Source organism: Rhinopithecus roxellana, chromosome 1, assembly GCF_007565055.1.
Source record: "Rhinopithecus roxellana isolate Shanxi Qingling chromosome 1, ASM756505v1, whole genome shotgun sequence".
Lineage (NCBI taxonomy): Eukaryota > Metazoa > Chordata > Mammalia > Primates > Cercopithecidae > Rhinopithecus > Rhinopithecus roxellana.
Window position 1 is genome coordinate 5,977,294 of NC_044549.1, and position 17,583 is coordinate 5,994,876.

At 34.8% G+C, this 17,583-nt stretch overlaps 1 protein-coding gene across 1 annotated transcript in view; it reads right to left on the reverse strand.

The window, feature by feature from the left end:
* GBE1 (1,4-alpha-glucan branching enzyme 1) overlaps positions 1–17,583 on the reverse strand; it is a 274,655-nt gene that overhangs the window by 103,438 nt on the left and 153,634 nt on the right. The window contains 1 exon segment of the mRNA XM_010356067.2: positions 1,619–1,734. Coding sequence (XP_010354369.2) covers positions 1,619–1,734 — 116 coding nt within the window.

The following is a 17,583-nucleotide window of genomic DNA, read 5'->3' on the forward strand; positions in this document are numbered from 1 at the left end:
TATTTTTCTTTAACCATTTCTTGGATTCTCTATCCATGAAAAGCACATCCCATATCCATAAACTTTGGTTCACTCCTCTAATACCACGAGTCACCGGAATATACTCCTCTCTCAGTGAGGTAGTTTCTGCAGGGGCATGTAGGTGTTCAAATCTAGGAAAAGATTTTTCTAAACTTTTGCCATGCTTGTCTTTGCATACCATAAGTCAGCTTCCCCGAAACTGGAAACTGGATATCAATGAAATCTGTTGTGTTTTACAGATTCAACTTCTTTCCTAGGAACATTTCAAGTGGGCAGCATCATGAGTAAGATCAAGCAGTAGCACACTTTGAATGTTTAGCTTCTTTCCTTGGCAGTCAGTTTTCAAGATTTAGTCAATTAGTCAAGTTTTTCACCCTTTTTTAACTTTTTTCTGTTTATTGCTGATGAATATTTGGCCATTGAAAAATAATAATAATTGACTGGGTGCGGTGGGTCACTCCTGCAATCCCAGCCCTTCGGGAGGCCAAGATGGGCAGATGACCTGAGGTCAGGAGTTTGAGAGCAACCTGGCCAACATGGTGAAACTCCGTCTCTACTAAAAAAAATACAAAAATGAGCCGGGTATGAAAACAGGTACCTGTAATCCCAGCTACTCAGGAGGCTGAGGCAGGAGAATCGCTTGAACCCAAGAGGTGGAGTATGCAGTGATCTGAGTTCACACCACTGCACTCCAGCCTGGGCAACAGAAAAAGACTCTGTCTCTAATAATAATAGTAATAATAATAATAATAATAATAATAATAATTGTTCCCATGTCATCTATTGAGGGATTAGTATTCTGTGATTCCACTTCTTTGTCCAACTTTTATTTTTATTTTTTATTTTTATTTTTTGAGACAGAGTCTCACTCTGTGGCCCAGGCTGGAGTGCAGTGGCCCAATCTTAGTTCACTGCAAGCTCCGCCTCCCGGGTTCCCGCCATTCTCCTGCCTCAGCCTCCCGAGTAGCTGGGACTACAGGCAGCCATCACCACACCCAGCTAATTTTTTTTTTTTTTTTTTGTATTTTTCGTAGAGATAGGGTTTCACCGTGTTAGACAGAATGCTCTCGATCTCCTGACCTCGTGATCCGCCACCTTGGCCTCCCAAAGTGCTGGGATTACAAGCGTGAGCCACCACGCCCAGCCTGTACAACTTTTAAACTGAGAGTGATAAATACTTTTAATTTCAAATTAATTTATAATTTAATTTTAACCAGGTAAATCTATAATTAAAATACATATTTTATTCCATGTGTAATATGTAAAAACCTATGCATTCACAACTGTTCTCATCCATTATTTTTTATTTTAATTGGAAGTGCTGTAGTGTTCACATCCTGAAGGTGTTATAATAAATGGTTTCGTCAAAAAAGTTTTAAGCTACACAATAATGACAGCATATTCAGTAGATAAATTTCAAAGGAAATGATTATCTTTTGTTTACTTATAAAATGTACTTATACTCTACCTATTGCCAAAATGGGGTAATAAATTACTACGAAGAGAGCATATGTAATGGAACTAATAAAAATCAAGGCATAATGGCTATTGCAGCTTCTGCAATTAACCCCAAACCTGATTATATCAGGTTACCTACCCATTCCATGGTGATGATAAAGCATGGATGTAACACCATCAAAACGAAATCCATCAAAGCGATATTCTTCCAACCACCATCTTATGTTTGACAGAAGGAATCTTAAAACTTCCCAGCTAAAATATAAGAGAAATATGTATTTAAGCAAAATGTAAAGAGCATTTTCCTTAATTGTTATAAATGTTTGCTATTAACTAAAATTATAGGGCTCTATCTCAAGAATCATAATGTTCAAGAAATATAACATATATAAAAGTCACAAAACTAATAAGAATCTCAGTTGGCTGATGAAACTCATTCTAAAAGGAAAAATTATTAATTTTTATAGTCCACAAAGTCACTTAATATCTAAGAAAACTTAAGGAAAAATTTTTTTTAACATGAACTCCAAAACCAGAGACTCCGTCTTATTCAATGCCGTGTTCTCAGCAACCACAAAAGTCATTACTATATAGTAGTGCTCAAAAAAAGCAAAGGAATAAAATCTATTACCAGTCCCTGAATTTTTAAAAAGTATTTTCACGTAATATAACCATAATTATGTGATTTTTCTCCTTTCAGAAAATGCATTTTCATTATCAGTACAAAAAGTACTTTCAATGACTTTTTGCTTAAAATAGTTCCTCCTGCTACAATTTCAAACAGATATGATTCAGAAGAAAAAGTAAAAGATAAAAACAGAAAATCAACCACATGGTAAGCAACATTACATTGACTAGACTGTTGTTTCATGGAGGTAAAAAAGGAAAACCTAATTACCAAAAAACACGTTTAATAAAGTCCAAAGTTTTACGAGTTTCAGAGTCCTACATCCATAAAAAGAGAAGGAAAACAAAGAAACTGTATAACTCAATTAAAAACACCACACAAAACAAGTCTGTTTAGGACAAGTGAAAAGAAGGCATCATCAATTAGTATTTTCTTTAGTCATATAGTATGGTTGAGTTCTCTATCTTACTATAACTGTGGTTTTAAGACTTTAATACCTCATTTAGTTTAATGACAAAGCTCCGTAATAGTGTACATGAATCTTTACCCCAGTTGAAATTTATGTATTTTTAAAACTTTGCATATATTAAAGAACAATCTGACATAAATGAAGATGAAGTCATCAAAATTAACTTCAGAATTGTAAATCCAAACTTTGGGGAAAAATGAGTGTTGTTAGTAATTAACTGTTTTAAATAAGTTACTTTGAGTTTTGAAAACTTACTAAGTTAAAAAAAAAAAAATGAAAAGAAATCCAAGCAATCTAATAGATATAAAAGGGAGACAGGAGGTTCAAGATTTTAAGGTTAAGCAATCTTGAAGGCAGTATTTGCTTATGGTTCTATAATTGCACATTCATAACGGTTTAAGGGGGAAATCCTGTTTAACAGAAGAAATGAATAGAAACAAATAGATATACTAGAACTGTATAAGATCAAAATCACTCTATGTTGCATAGGAATTTTCATTACTATATTGTTTCTAGTTTTCTTATAATTAATAAATTTTATTTTTCAGAGTTTTAGATTCACAGAAAAATTGAAAGGTAGATACAGAGAGTTCCCTGTCCCCAAACATATATCTATATTTTGTAACAAGTTTGCTATGAGAATTTCAGAAAGAAGACTTGAATAAAATTGCATACAAATAATCCTTTGAAAATAATTTTTTGAAAAGAATACATTCTTCTAAGTAAAGGGAAAGATAAGTGAATTATATTGCAATTCAATGGAAAACAGAAGAAGGAAACGATGTGAACTTGATCATTGAAAAGAAAGAATTGCCTAGTGTCACAGCAGGTTTCATTAAAGTCAAAGGTAATGAAAGTCCTATTGATTCCTTTTACTACAATATTTAATCTATTCTATTCTTGATCAAAACAGGAAATAAACTGTGTTTAAAATATTAAAATAAAAAGACACATTTGGGGATAACTATGTCACTAGACAGATTCTTGGCGTGTATGAACAACAAAAAAATTCCCGTGACAATCAGAAAAGAAACAATAGTGACCATGGAGCATCTAATTGAAAAGTTCTCATGGGTTAAAAACTGCATTCTGTTCTTCAGATCTCTGAAATACTCTTTCACATTGTCTAAAAATGATAAACAGTCTTTTAAAAATTACTACAAGATTAAAGTGATAAATCAAATTTTTACTGCTTTTAATGTCTTTTATATTTTATGAATCATTAATGAAATACAATAGACAAAATTTTATGAAAGTAAACTATCTAGAACAAAATAGTAAAGAACAAAAATCCAAAAAGTTTTATTTTTTAACCAAATATCAGGAAATGGATTTAGGAAAAAGCCAAATATAAAATTTTAAAGTCAGTAGCAGCAAGTACAAAGCAAAAGTTTAAAGCATTAATTCTCTGGCTAAGTCGACTTTCTAAAACTAGATTATTAGTATCAGTTATGCAAAAATAACCAGTCTTATAAGGGTAACATTTTATAAATAACTAGCCTTTGTTGTATAAGAAAAAATAAATTGTCAGTTTCTAAGGATAGTAGTCTTAGTTATGCTATGTTAAATTTTCCGCACAAAAGTACAACCTTTTTGTATATAATTATAAAATACTTAGTACACATTACTGCAGAAAAAACTTCTTCCCTAATCATTTTGTCTCATAGGTACCCAGACCTCAAAATCAAGTGGAAGATTCTTCAATTCACATTAAAAATCCAAGTATGGAAGGACATCCAGCAGAGGTACCCTGTTCTGCAGCTCACCCTCCAGCAGTCACATGGACCATGACAACAATAATCTCATACAGGAAGGAACTAGTTCACTGAATCTAAGATTTGTCTTTGAAATAGAGCAAGCTTAGAGAATAAGTCACCAGTCAAAACACTGATTTCTGAAAGACGTTCAATATTACTTCTACTCTCATAATTTCCAAATTCAAGCTCATAGATTCCATTTTTCCTTTTTTGGGGTGTTGACAGAAAAAGGAATACGAAGTATTCCAGACTATTACTGAATTAGAAATACTGTTCAGTGTGCTCTCTAGTAGTAAATGAACTGAATCACCTCAACCCAATGGTTTGCCTTGAGTCAGAGTATGACAATGTCTGGTAAAAAGTACAATAAAAAAGGCAATTTACTTTTTCTACCTCAAAGTGTCATCAAAAAGCCCATAACACAGTTGATATATCCAGTTGATTAGAATCTCATAAAAATATACAGCAGAATTTAAGACAGTTTTATTTTGGTGCGTTCCAACAGACAAGCCTGGACTTAGATTACTCCATTGGCATACAGAGTTTAAAGCCTGTCCTTACAAACCACTTACTGGCCAGAAGCCTAATTTCTGAACAATTGGAGGAGCTAGATGCCAACTTTTAGATGGTGATGCCAAATATATATCTATATATACACACACATATATACACACATACACACATACACACACACATACACACACACCTCATTGGTCAAAATGAATGTGTTTAAGAAGTAACCCATTTTAGTTCTTAGCTTTATATCTTAAACTAATTAACACATATATTAGAAACCAGCACTGCATTATTCATACTGTGCATAGTCAACTGATTAGAGCACTCCCAATTTATTTTTTGGAGCAAAACAAAATCTCTAATACCCAGAAAAAAAAAAATGAAATGCAACTGACTTTCTTATGAATCATAAACCACTAAAAAAATGTTTAAAACAAAGGTGCCTAATATAGAAACTGAATACATCGATGGATAATACATACATTTAAGGATTTCTGGCAATCAAAATAATCATGATTCTAATTGGCTTAGATGTTTGAAATATTCAACCTGTAATCAAGTAATGAGGATTTATTAAGGAAATTTTGTCACACAGATAATTCCAGCATTAAGGTTTTTAGGAAATATCCCTAAAATCAAAAACTGTTGATTGTCTCACATTCTGCCAATAATCTTTATAATGAAATATAGACAAATTTTCTCAGTAAGCAACTATCATCAAATAGAATGACATTTATTTAATAATGTTACATTTTGTAATCCAAGCTTATTTGCCTAATGTTCTATTTATTTGTGATCCAGAAAAACCTCTGAGATTTTCAAAATTTGCAACTTAGTTCACTGGATGTTACTAAACCTACTAATATTGTATATTAATAAATAAGAGACATTACTAAGCAGCCGCTAAATATCAAAAAAAAAAAGGAAAAAATGATGTTCCTCTTAGATATTCTGTAGGCTTTTAGGCTGAATGTGTATTAAACAGTATATCATAAAACCACGAATCCAAAACCTCAGGCTTTGATCTGTGTATTTCAATTGAGGCAGGAGATTGTGAGGAAAAATGAGAAAGGTATAGAATGCCAAAAAAAAGCCTTAAATTATAATAAAAATGACATATTTTTAGAAAGATATTCTAAAATATCACCGTTTAATATAATAACGGGTAACATCGAACTACCTGGTTTACTTTAAAAAATTAAAAGAATTCATTAATCAACTTAATTTTAATTAAATTAACCAACAATTAAAAATATTATGTTTTGCTCATAATTTGTGTAAGTTATATGACAAACTCAGCCAACTGGAATTAAGAGAAAACTTGAAATGATCAAAAAGTAGTAATTCATATCCAGTAGCAGATAACAGTATCATCAATAATAAAATAAAACATATCTGGATTTTTAGACACTGAGAATAGAGGCTATTGTATATATTAATTTCAAATACTATTAGATAATGAGTAGCACAAAACTCTAGTGAGACAAACCGTTCATTCAACTACTAAAAATCTGTAATAATGGAAATTTCAGAATGTAGGTAGTTATAAATTATGGTTTTGAAGTTCTTTTCTATATCACATAATTTTCTGGATTTTATTCTGTGCAACTTTATTTTATGTAAATTAATATATTGTTTAATCAGATTACATCCACTAAGCTCCAGTTATCTATATCCATTAACAAAATAAAGCATTTTCTTCCCATAAGGCCTAAATTGTACTTAGCATATTAAATACTTTATTAAAATTAACTCTATTTGTATTATATATAATTCCAATCAGGTATTCTCTAGGAAATAAGTAGAAAAGGATGATACGGTGCTTTCATAGGCTAAAAGATTCCTATCAGACTTTTACTAAAATAATAAAATACTTGAGAAATTTCCAAGTCATGTTCTTCTCTAATTTAACCTGTATTCTCAAAAATTGGTTATCTGTCAAGTAAGATTAGCAAAAGGCAAACCTGAAGTGTCTGTGACGGTGAGTGTGTGTACATAAAGAGTGTGTGTGTGTGTGTAGGAACTGACAGTGGACAGTAGTGAGAACAAATGTGAAGGCTAATAGTCTGATATGATGGAAAAAGACAAGTGTAAAAGGACAAATAACCCACTCTAATAGAGCACACCTATGCAAATCTAGATGGGCTAGCCTACTACTGCACACACAGGCTGTATGGTATATAGTATATTGTGCCTAGGCTGCAAACCTGTATAGCATGTTACTGTACTGAATACTGGAGGCAATTGTAATGCAAGGGTAAGCATTTGTATATCTAAACAGAAAAGGTACAGTAAAACACAGTATTATAATCTTATGAGATCACCATCTTATATGTGGTTGCCTGCTAAAATGTTATGTAGTACATGAATGTACATACATGTAGACATAGGTATACAGACACTCATGTTTTTCAAACAAGTTTAAAAAAATCCTACTTTATCTATAAAATAAAGCGAATGACTAGTTCAAATCAAGTGACAGTGACTTGAACATATGTAATATACATCATGACAAATGTCATATTAATACCATAACTGGTAATCAGCTTTTAAGAGCTTACTTTAAAGGTAAAAGTTTGGAAACATTAACAATTCATAGACTCCTTTTTCATTTTTTCCCTTCTGATTTATTTCTAATAGATTAACTGTCATATTTAAATAAGCGATTGGCTGGGCCCAGTGGCTCATGCCTGTTATCCCAGCACTTTGGGAGGCCAAGGCAGGAGGATCACAAGGTCAAGAGATCGAGACCATCCTGGCCAACATGGTGAAACCACAGATACAAAATTTATCTGGGCATGGTGGTGCACGCCTGTATTCCCAGCTACTCCGGAGGCTGAGGCAGGAGAATCGCTTGAACCTGGGAGGTGGAGGTTGCAGTGAGCTGAGATTGTGCCAATGCACTTCAGCCTGGTGACAGAGCGAGACTCCATCTCAAAAATAAATAAATAAGCCATTAAAGTAATTTTATGATTGAAAAAATACATCCCTCAATTTGATAATTTCCCATTATCTCACTTAAATTTACAATTTTGTGTATGTATTTATTTACTTATATTTAGCCAGTTTTATTTTAAATGATGACTTGAGGCAACTTACAGAAATACATATATTTCGACAGTATCAGCCTCCCAAAGTGCTGGGATTATAGGCCTGAGCCATGATGCTTGGCTCTAATCAGCATCAACAATAAATTAGAATAAAGATCTTATACAAACATAAAGTATCTGGGAACTGATTTTTATTCCAGTCTGAAATAATTATTTTACAGACTACTGACTTTAAATATACTACAACAGGATTTTCCTTCACTATCACCTCAGAATGATATTTTAGGACAATATTCAAAGAAAACCCTATTATAATGCATATAAAGATGCAGACATTTAGGATAATACTATGTAAGTTATTTTAAAGATGCAACAATGTACTTTGAGACCAAAAAATAGATAAGCATTTTAGAGCGGAGATGAACTGGGAAAAACTAACTGTACAGCAATTGAGGTAGGGCAAGGTGAAAATACAAAGGCACTTAGTTCTTCAAAAAATGAATGGTGTGTGTGCACATGCATGCATGTGTGTGTGTTCTAGGAGTGGGAAATCAAGGAAAATATATAGGGTCTGCTAATGATTATATTTAAATTTCAAACATCACTCTTCAATGGTATTTTGCATTAGCTTTGCTAAATAATATATATCTTTCTAATTATATTTGGATACATTCCCACAAGCAAAAGGAGCTAGCTTTCAGTGGGCTTTCTGGAGTGGAGCAGAATAGAAAGGAGAAATGTGATATTATATAGAAAGAAAAAAGGAATTCAAAGTCACCAAGTGTCTACTAGCTTCCAGACTCCACACGTTACACAGCCTCATTTAACAAGGCTGTGATATGGTATTTTATAGTTTGGGAAACTGAGATTTAGAAAAGTTAAAAAACCACGTCCAGGGTCACTCAGGTAATAGATACAGGTGCAGCTCAACCTTTTGAATCTAAAACCTTGCCTCTTAACTACAATTTTATGCTCCACATTCAGCATGGCTATATTAAACATTATCTCTTGTTTTTGGCAATTTCCCTGGTACAACATCTTTTAAAACCATGTAATTCCCACATATCCATAATTTTAATATGTGGTCATAGCAGCTGCATTAATCTTCTCTAAGCCTCAGTTTTCCACACAGTAAAATGGAAGATAATTTCTGCACCCTTCTGAATGGGGATTAAATGGAATGGGTATAATGTGATGGCAGTGTTTGATATACTGCCAATCCATGAGAGTTCCTATTAAATAATAAAGAAATTTTGAATATTTGTTTATTATATATAAATTACATTTATGGCTGTAATATATCAATGTGTTCTATTAGTTGTGATTTTCTCATCCTGAAATAAACCATAAAGATAAGCATGTTTTAGCTAATATCAAAGCTAAATAATCCCTTTGTAAAATTCAGCATTTACTTTTCCTAGAGTTTTATTGTATTTACCTATTTGTACATTCAACATGCATTTCCTTAACTACCTGCCTTGTACCAGGCACAATGCTATGAATAGCAAATACATAGTATCGATGTGTGCTGAGTTTAGGGTCTAACAGGAGAAACAGACGTTTTACAACTACAAACACAAGCGCATGTAATGACAATGGTGATAAAGAACACAAAGAATAAACATGGCAGTGTGAGACCGCATTGAGAGAGAAACGGTTAATCTATTCTGAGGAAGTGAAGCTAAGCTTCTCAGAAAGTGATAGTGAAAGTTGAAGCCCATAGGATAAATTGGACAATATAACACTCATTCAAAGTTATTGGAAATCACCTTACATTGGTTCAGAAAAGCCCCCGATCCACTTTTGACAGGCAGAGCAGGAATATATTTTTATTATATACTATCAGTTCACTACTGTAGTCCTTAACATAGGACTTCCTTTAAAGATAGATTCAACATGGTCAACAAAATCAGATTTTGTGGAAAGGTATCTATTAAATTACCCATCTGTCTTAGTTTAAGTTCCTATATCAAATTGCCAAGACAGAGTGGGTTATAAACAACAGAAATTTATTCCTCATAGTTCTGGAGGATGGAAGTCCAAAATCAGGGTGCCAGCATGGTCAGATTCTGATGAGGATCATCTTACGATTTGCAAAGTGCCCACTTCTCACTGTGTCTTCACATGGTAGAAAGAGAGTGAGGGAGCTCTCTGGGGTCCCTTTTCTAAGAGCATTAAACCCATTCAGAGCGTGCAGCCCTCCCAAAGACCCCACCTCCTAATATCATCGCCTTAGAGATTAGAATTCCAACATACAAATTTCACAGGGGCAGAAACATTCAGAAACAAAAGGAAGAGAGGAAGAAGAACTAAGAAAAGGACATTTTTCTTTATGTGTTAATTTTGTGTGACTGACTCCCTACATAATGCTTAACTATTCTTTCTTGTTTTAATCACATTTCTCCAGAATTTTTCTATTCTAAGAAAATACTTCTGAGACAGTCTTTCCAGCAGCAAACATATCTAGGAACTCCCCACTTGATACTCCTTCCGTACCAAGTCTCATCTTTTCTTGGCTGACTCATGCCCCAATTCTTGCCCTCTTCAGCCCAGACTCTGCTCACTCTCTGCCTTGAGAATGCATTCCTTCCCTCCTTACTCCCTGTGGTTCCTCTATTCCTGAACTAGCTATCCATATGGTCTCTTATTCTCATTCCTTCCTTTTTCCTCTTCTAACCTCTTCTCTCTCCCTTTTCTCTTTGTTAGCCTCTCTTCCTTCTTAATCTTGATTGCACAAGCAAATGTAAAAGCCTGTCAAGCAATTCTAGGAATTGCTTATAATTCATTAAGTATACATATTTATATATGATTTTGCAAAAATAAAGATATCAGGTACTCTGTCTTGATGAATTTCGTGAGAAAATTATGTTCTACTTCACTTAATGAAAATTAACTAAGCATTTCTAATACACAATGAAATAACACTGAATTAGAAATCAAGAAAATTATGTTTTAGCCAATTTTGCAAAAATCAGTATATAAACAGATAATCTCTCTGAATGTCAGTGTGATAATTTTTGAAGAGGATACTGGATTATTTGATCTCCATCTTATATATTTTTATAAATTTAAATTTATTTAATTAAATTAATTAATTTATTTATTTATTTTTTTTTTTTTTGAGACGGAGTCTTGCTCTGTTGCCCAGGCTGGAGTGCAGTGGCCGGATCTCAGCTCACTGCAAGCTCCGCCTCCCGGATTCACGCCATTCTCCTGCCTCAGCCTCCCGAGTAGCTGGGACCACAGGCGCCCGCCACCTCGCCCGGCTAATTTTTTGTATTTTTAGTACAGACAGGGTTTCACTGTGTTAGCCAGGATGGTCTCGATCTCCTGACCTCGTGATCCGCCCGTCTCGGCCTCCCAAAGTGCTGGGATTACAGGCTTGAGCCACCGCGCCCGGCCTTATAAATTTAAATTTATTTTATTTTGAGACAGTCTCTCTCTGTCGCCCAGGCTGGAGTGCGGTGGCACAATCTTGGCTGCAACCTCTGCCTCCAAGGTTCAAGCGATTCTCTTGCCTCAGCCTCCCAAACAGCTGGGATTACAGGTGCCCAACCACCATGCCCAGCTAATTTTTTGTATTTTTAGTAGAGACAGGGTTTCACCATATTGGCCAGGCTAGTATTGAACTTCTGACCTCAAGTGATCCACCCACCTTGGCCTCCCAAAGTGCTGGGATTACAGGCATGTGCCACTATGTCTGGCCTATAAATTTAAATTAAAACTGAAAAATTAATTCAATATTAACATTTCTGAGTTTTAGCATACAGACTAATTTGAATAATTTCACTATATTCTACTAGAATACAGACACAAAAGTTTCTGACACTAAATGTGCCTTAGACAATGATAGACTAGGCCGGGCGCGGTGGCTCACTCCTGTAATCCCAGCACTTTGGGAGGCCGAGATGGGCGGATCACGAGGTCAGGAGATCGAGACCATCCTGACTAACACGGTGAAACCCTGTCTCTACTAAAAATACAAAAATTAGCCGGGCGTGGTGGCGGGTGCCTGTAGTCCCAGTTACACGGGAGGCTGAGGCAGGAGAATGGCGTGAACCCGGGAGGCGGAACTTGCAGTGAGTGGAGATCGCGCCACCGCACTCCAGCCTGGGTGACAGAGCGAGACTCCATCTCAAAAAAAAAAAAAAAAAAAAGACAATGATAGACTAATGGCCTGAAAAAAAATGACATACACACTCAAAAATATTATAAAACCAAATTCGACCAGCACTGCATCCCACAATCTCAATTGAAAGCCCAGCACAAGGTTCGCAAAATCTTATTTCTTACGTGAATGTCATGTGAGAGACAAGGGACAAACTGGTTCACGCAAATAAGTCCTGTTTCCCCAACATAATCATAAATTATTGTCTAAATGTTAAGAACCATATCTTATACCTTTTCTTTATGTTAGTTTTAAACAAACTGACCTGAACTAAATAATGTGCATAGAAATCTAAGACACCCACATAATAAAACATTAACTTTTTTTTTTTTTTTTTTTGAGAAAGGATCTCACTTTCTAGCCCAGGCTGACGTGCAGTGGCACCATCTCATCTCACTACATCCTGGACCTCCTGGGCTCAAGTTATCCTCTCACCTCAGCCCCCAAGTAGCCGGGATGACAAGAGTGCACCACGATGCCAGGCTAATTTTTGTATTTTGTGTAGAGGCAGGGTTTTGTCATGTTTCCTAGCCTGGTCTCGAACTCCTGGACTGAAGCAATCTGCCTACCTCGGTTTCCCAAATTGCTGGGATTAATTTATCTTTTAAATACAACATTAACTCTGAAGCAGTAAAAATAAACAAATTAAAAAGTAATATATAAAGTTAATGTTTTCATAGTCATGGGAAATGGAACTGGAAATTAAGAACAACAAAAGTCTTCACTAAAATAAAGGCACATAAGCAAAGATTATGATACTTTTTGGAAACCTACAAAGGTCGTATTTTCATGAGGAAAACTTAAATAAGAAATTATTTAATTGAAATGTTCAAATAATAGATTTTCTTCTACTTTTCTTCCTTTCCCCCCACAGCTTACAATTTCTCTTAGACCTTTCAAAACATGTTTAACGCTACAAGAAGTAAAATCATTAAACTCTTCACTGATCGCCTTTCCTCATTGTTTATTACAAGTTTTAACACACATGGGCATTCACGCAAACGTATACCTCGATTTTTTTTTAAATCAAAAAAGAAATATGGCCAGCCTCTAGTGAGATTAAGTTCATATTGGTGAATGTATGGCCTACGTTGGAATAAAAATGCTTATGATTAAATATTGAAAATTTCCCCAAATGTAATATAATTCTCTGGTGACGACAACAAAAGGAAGAAACCACAAAAACATCAGTATCCTTAAGGAATCATCAGCTTCTTTTTGTTTGCTCCAGTTATAAATTTTGCATTTGCCCATTGCTGCCTAGATTTTCAAAGGGTTTTGCAATGATTAATTTAACAATCTACCCATATTGCTGTAATATAACCAAAAACTTTTACATATATATAATTTATAATATCCGAATCAAGGATAAACTAGTGGCCAAAATAGACGTTCCAACATCCAGGCACGTTATTAATGCAGAAATGGCCAAGTGTCACCAAAATATGGCTACTTAAAAAAATACTCCTTAAGCTTGGGTGCTTTACCTCTAAAGATACACACGTAACAGTGCATATTTATGACAGTCAATTTGACCTGATTATTTGACAGTAAAAAATGAATGTGTAAAAATTCTAATACTTACAAATATATATTGAATGCTTACTAAATAAATGGCAGGCCTTGTACTGAGTGCTTTGCATGAATTATTTCATGTAATTCCCACAATAACCCTCAAAGGTGCACATAATAATAGAGATTGGCACACTTTTTTGTACAGAGCTAGAAAAAAACATTTTAGACTTCATGGCCATGTAAGGTCTCAGTGTTGCATGACTCAACTCAGTTGTGGTAGGGAAAAAGAGGACATAGGCAACATGTAAAGGAATGGGCGTGGCTATATTTCAATAAAACGTTATTTACAAAAACAGGCAGCAGTCACACTTGGCCCACAAGCAATATCCTTTGCAGACCCCTGCAATTAAAATTCTCATTTTACCACTGTTAGTATGTAACACTCACATGCCCACACAGCTGGCCAGTGAACTCAGGTCTCTTATTGCAGAATCAAAGCTGCTAACTACTACATTTATCTGCTTCTTGCCAGCAATTTAAACAGCTATTCTATGGTAAAATAAAGACAAGTATATTCCGGAGTAAAAGGTAAACTGATATGCTTATAAAAGACAAAACAAAATATTAGCACAAACCTTGCATTTACAATGCTAGTCATGCAAAATCTAGGAAATAAAAGTCTATGCTCCCCAAAACATCAAGATATCTGATGAAATTTAGAGAATGTAGTCTATGCTTTAAAAATGAGCTTTCTTTAAAAGGTTATATACTTTTTAAAGCTCCATGGAATGTTTAAGGGTTCTTCTTCATATATAATGACACAGGAGGAATGGCTAAAACCATGCACCAGGTGCTATACATTGTCATCAATGTCCATACCCATTTGCAAATGTACAGTGTATGGCCAGATTGAGAATAATGATTTTGCAAATGTACAGTGTTATGGCCAGACTGAGAATAATGATTTATGTTCAGGTCAAAATCCTGCCCAGGCAGGAAGACCCTGCGCTATTTAACAAAGTCCGATTTCACTTGGAATAAAATCCAGTCCACAGTCCTGGTTACAGGTCCAGTATAATCTGATCCAGTCTAATATTTCAACCACTGCCCACTAAGCACCAGCTATAGTGCCCTTTTTTCTGTTCTTGAAGCACGGATAAGCTCATTTCAGCCATAGGTACTTCTTACCAGCTATTCTCTCTGCCTAGAATTCTGTTTCCTTGAGTCAGACACCAGTCCCAAATGTCAATCAGAGTTCATGCAAATATGATCTCTTAGAGGACTTCTCTGGACACCCAGCTACTCTGCCAACCAATCACTCTCAGTTATGTTTTGCTTAGCATTTATGTGACCTTTTTCTGGTTTATTATTATTTACTTTAAGTTATGTGCTATTATGTAGCATTTGTTAAACTGATTAACAATCTTCCTCAATATAATAAATCTATGCTGTAGAAGTATGGATGTCACGTTTATTTAGTTGCTGCTGGATTCCCAGAGCCTAGCAGCTAGCCTGGTGCTTAGAAACCACACAGTAAATATTTGTAAAATGAAGAAATGAATGACACATATCATTGTTCTGCAGGCTACACCATATTGCCATTTATGGTTTTATTCACTTTATTATGGTGAATCATGCACAGAAAAGAAAAAGTTGTTTCGAATCTCACAGAAATTGATTTAAAATTCACAGTGCCTTATTTTATTCAAAAAAGTACAAATATTATTTTTCTTTTTAGAACTGATAGTTGCTGCTGTCTAAAAATGGGGGGGGGGGGGGAACTATTGTTTATCTCTTCATAAAGTTTACTTAAAAAATAAATATGGCAGGCCAGGAGTGGTGGCTCACGCCTGTAATCCCAGAACTGTGGGAGGCCAAAGTGGGCGGATCATGAGGTGGGGAGATCAGGACCCCACCTCTACTAAAAATACAAAATTAGCCAGGCGTGGTGGTGCACACCTGTAATCCCAGCTACTCGGGAGGCTGAGGCAGGAGAATCACTTGAACCCAGGAGTCAGAGGTTGCAGTGAGCCAAGATTGAGCCACTACACACCAGCCTGGCAACAAAGCGAGACTCTGTCTCAAAAACAAATAAAAACAAAAACAAAAAATAAATAAATATGGCAAAGAATTCTGCTGATTATTCATTTTGTCTTGTATTATTTTAATTATTTAAAATTTATGTATTTTTATCTTTATTTTGGATAATGTTACCCTATTCATCATGTAATTTTGTAAAAATGTTTCTCAGTTTAAAAATCATTTTATGTGACCTTAGTCAAGTCTAAAATGTCATCTATTATGCAATTGGGAACTATTTAATTCTTTTTTCTTAGCTCTTTTCTAATTGAATTTCCCAACACTTAAGCTTTATTTTAATCCAACTTCTATGTTAGAATTTTTATCATTTATTACTTTTTTGTATTTGTTATTATTTTTAAAATTTTATTGTAGGACAGCATACAAAGTATAGATAAATGAAGATCATAGATAAGAAGAGCCAGGCTTACACAAGAAATGTTATGCTCCTGTTCATCTATGATTAACTGCATATTAGCCCCACAAGTCCTTAGAACTAAATCCTCTTATACCAAAATTCATGTTGTTGAAAGTCACCAAACTGGATACTCACTGAAACTGATGCACTATTTCAGCATGTCAGCCTGTCACTATCCATATAACCATTAAGGGTTTTCTGGGTCAGTGTTCAGCTTTCCTATGCTAAACCACTGATTTCCAATAAGAAGGAATTTGTAACCTCAACCCTACCACCTCCTCCTCTGTAATCTCTGCTTATGAGCTATGCCATATGTCAGTACCTTTGCACAAGGAAAGAAAGGGGAGACACCACCTAGTTAAATCCACTGTGCTTCTTCCATTGAAAACCCTTCTTGAGAAGTATTTTATTTAAGAAATATAAATTCTGAATGTTATTATTTGATTAAATCAGGCATTTAGGAAAGCCGCTTATTTGTGCAACGCTATCTTTCTCCTTTTCAGAAAAGCCCTCCTATATTACATTTTCAAAACCTCTTTCAACCTTCACTAAAGGTCACGGAATACGTTTGTGATATTTGCTATTTCACTGACATGTAGAACTGTCACTGTGAACACTTCCCACAACATTATTCAATGACCCCCAAACAATGCATTCCATGAGATAACAACTGTCAGTTATGATATATCTGTTAACTCCTTAAGATGATTTCCTCTCCCCTTTGGCTGCTGGCAGTCTGCATGCTGGGATAAAGAAGAGAAAGCTATCCTTTATTGGGAATCCATAATGTGTCCAGTGCTTTATCCATATAATCATATTTAATTTTCTCATTACACTTTTGGTAGGGTAGAGGGGAGGCAAAATCTTTACCTTTACCTGTTTAGGGTATCCAGCTGGGTCTGAGAGTTAGATTGACATAAGACAGATTAACAGGAGAAAAGCATACAAATTTATGTAATATAAGAGCCTTCATAAGGAAATGTTGACTCAAAGAAATAGCAAAACCTGAATGCTTATATGCTGGAGAATCACAAATATGGAAAAGTAACTAAAACAAATGAGACACTAAAGAAAGAGTAGAGTTATTTTTAACAAGGTCTGTTTGTACAGAATTCTCTAGTCCCATCTCTGGTAATAAGAACATTTCTTTCCTCCTGGTATAAGGAGGGCAGCTCTTACATGAGTGTTACATCTGCTCTCAGGAAGAAAAAGGGGGGATGAAAGTGTCCTTCTTGTGCCTGTTTTTCAAGTGCCTTTTACTGAAAACTCAAAACCAGCAATATGCCAACGTGGCCAATTTTGGGGTGACACATCCTGAACCCCATCAAGGGGTTATTATCCTCTAATTACTAATGAGGAAACTGAAACAGATATTAAGTGATTTTCCAAAATCACTTGGGCAAACAAGTGAAGGACTGGAACACTGGTCTACATCTGTCTGTCTTTCCACCCTCAAAAACATTGCTCAAAGTCAAAAAAAGAAAACCAAAAAAAACAAAACAAA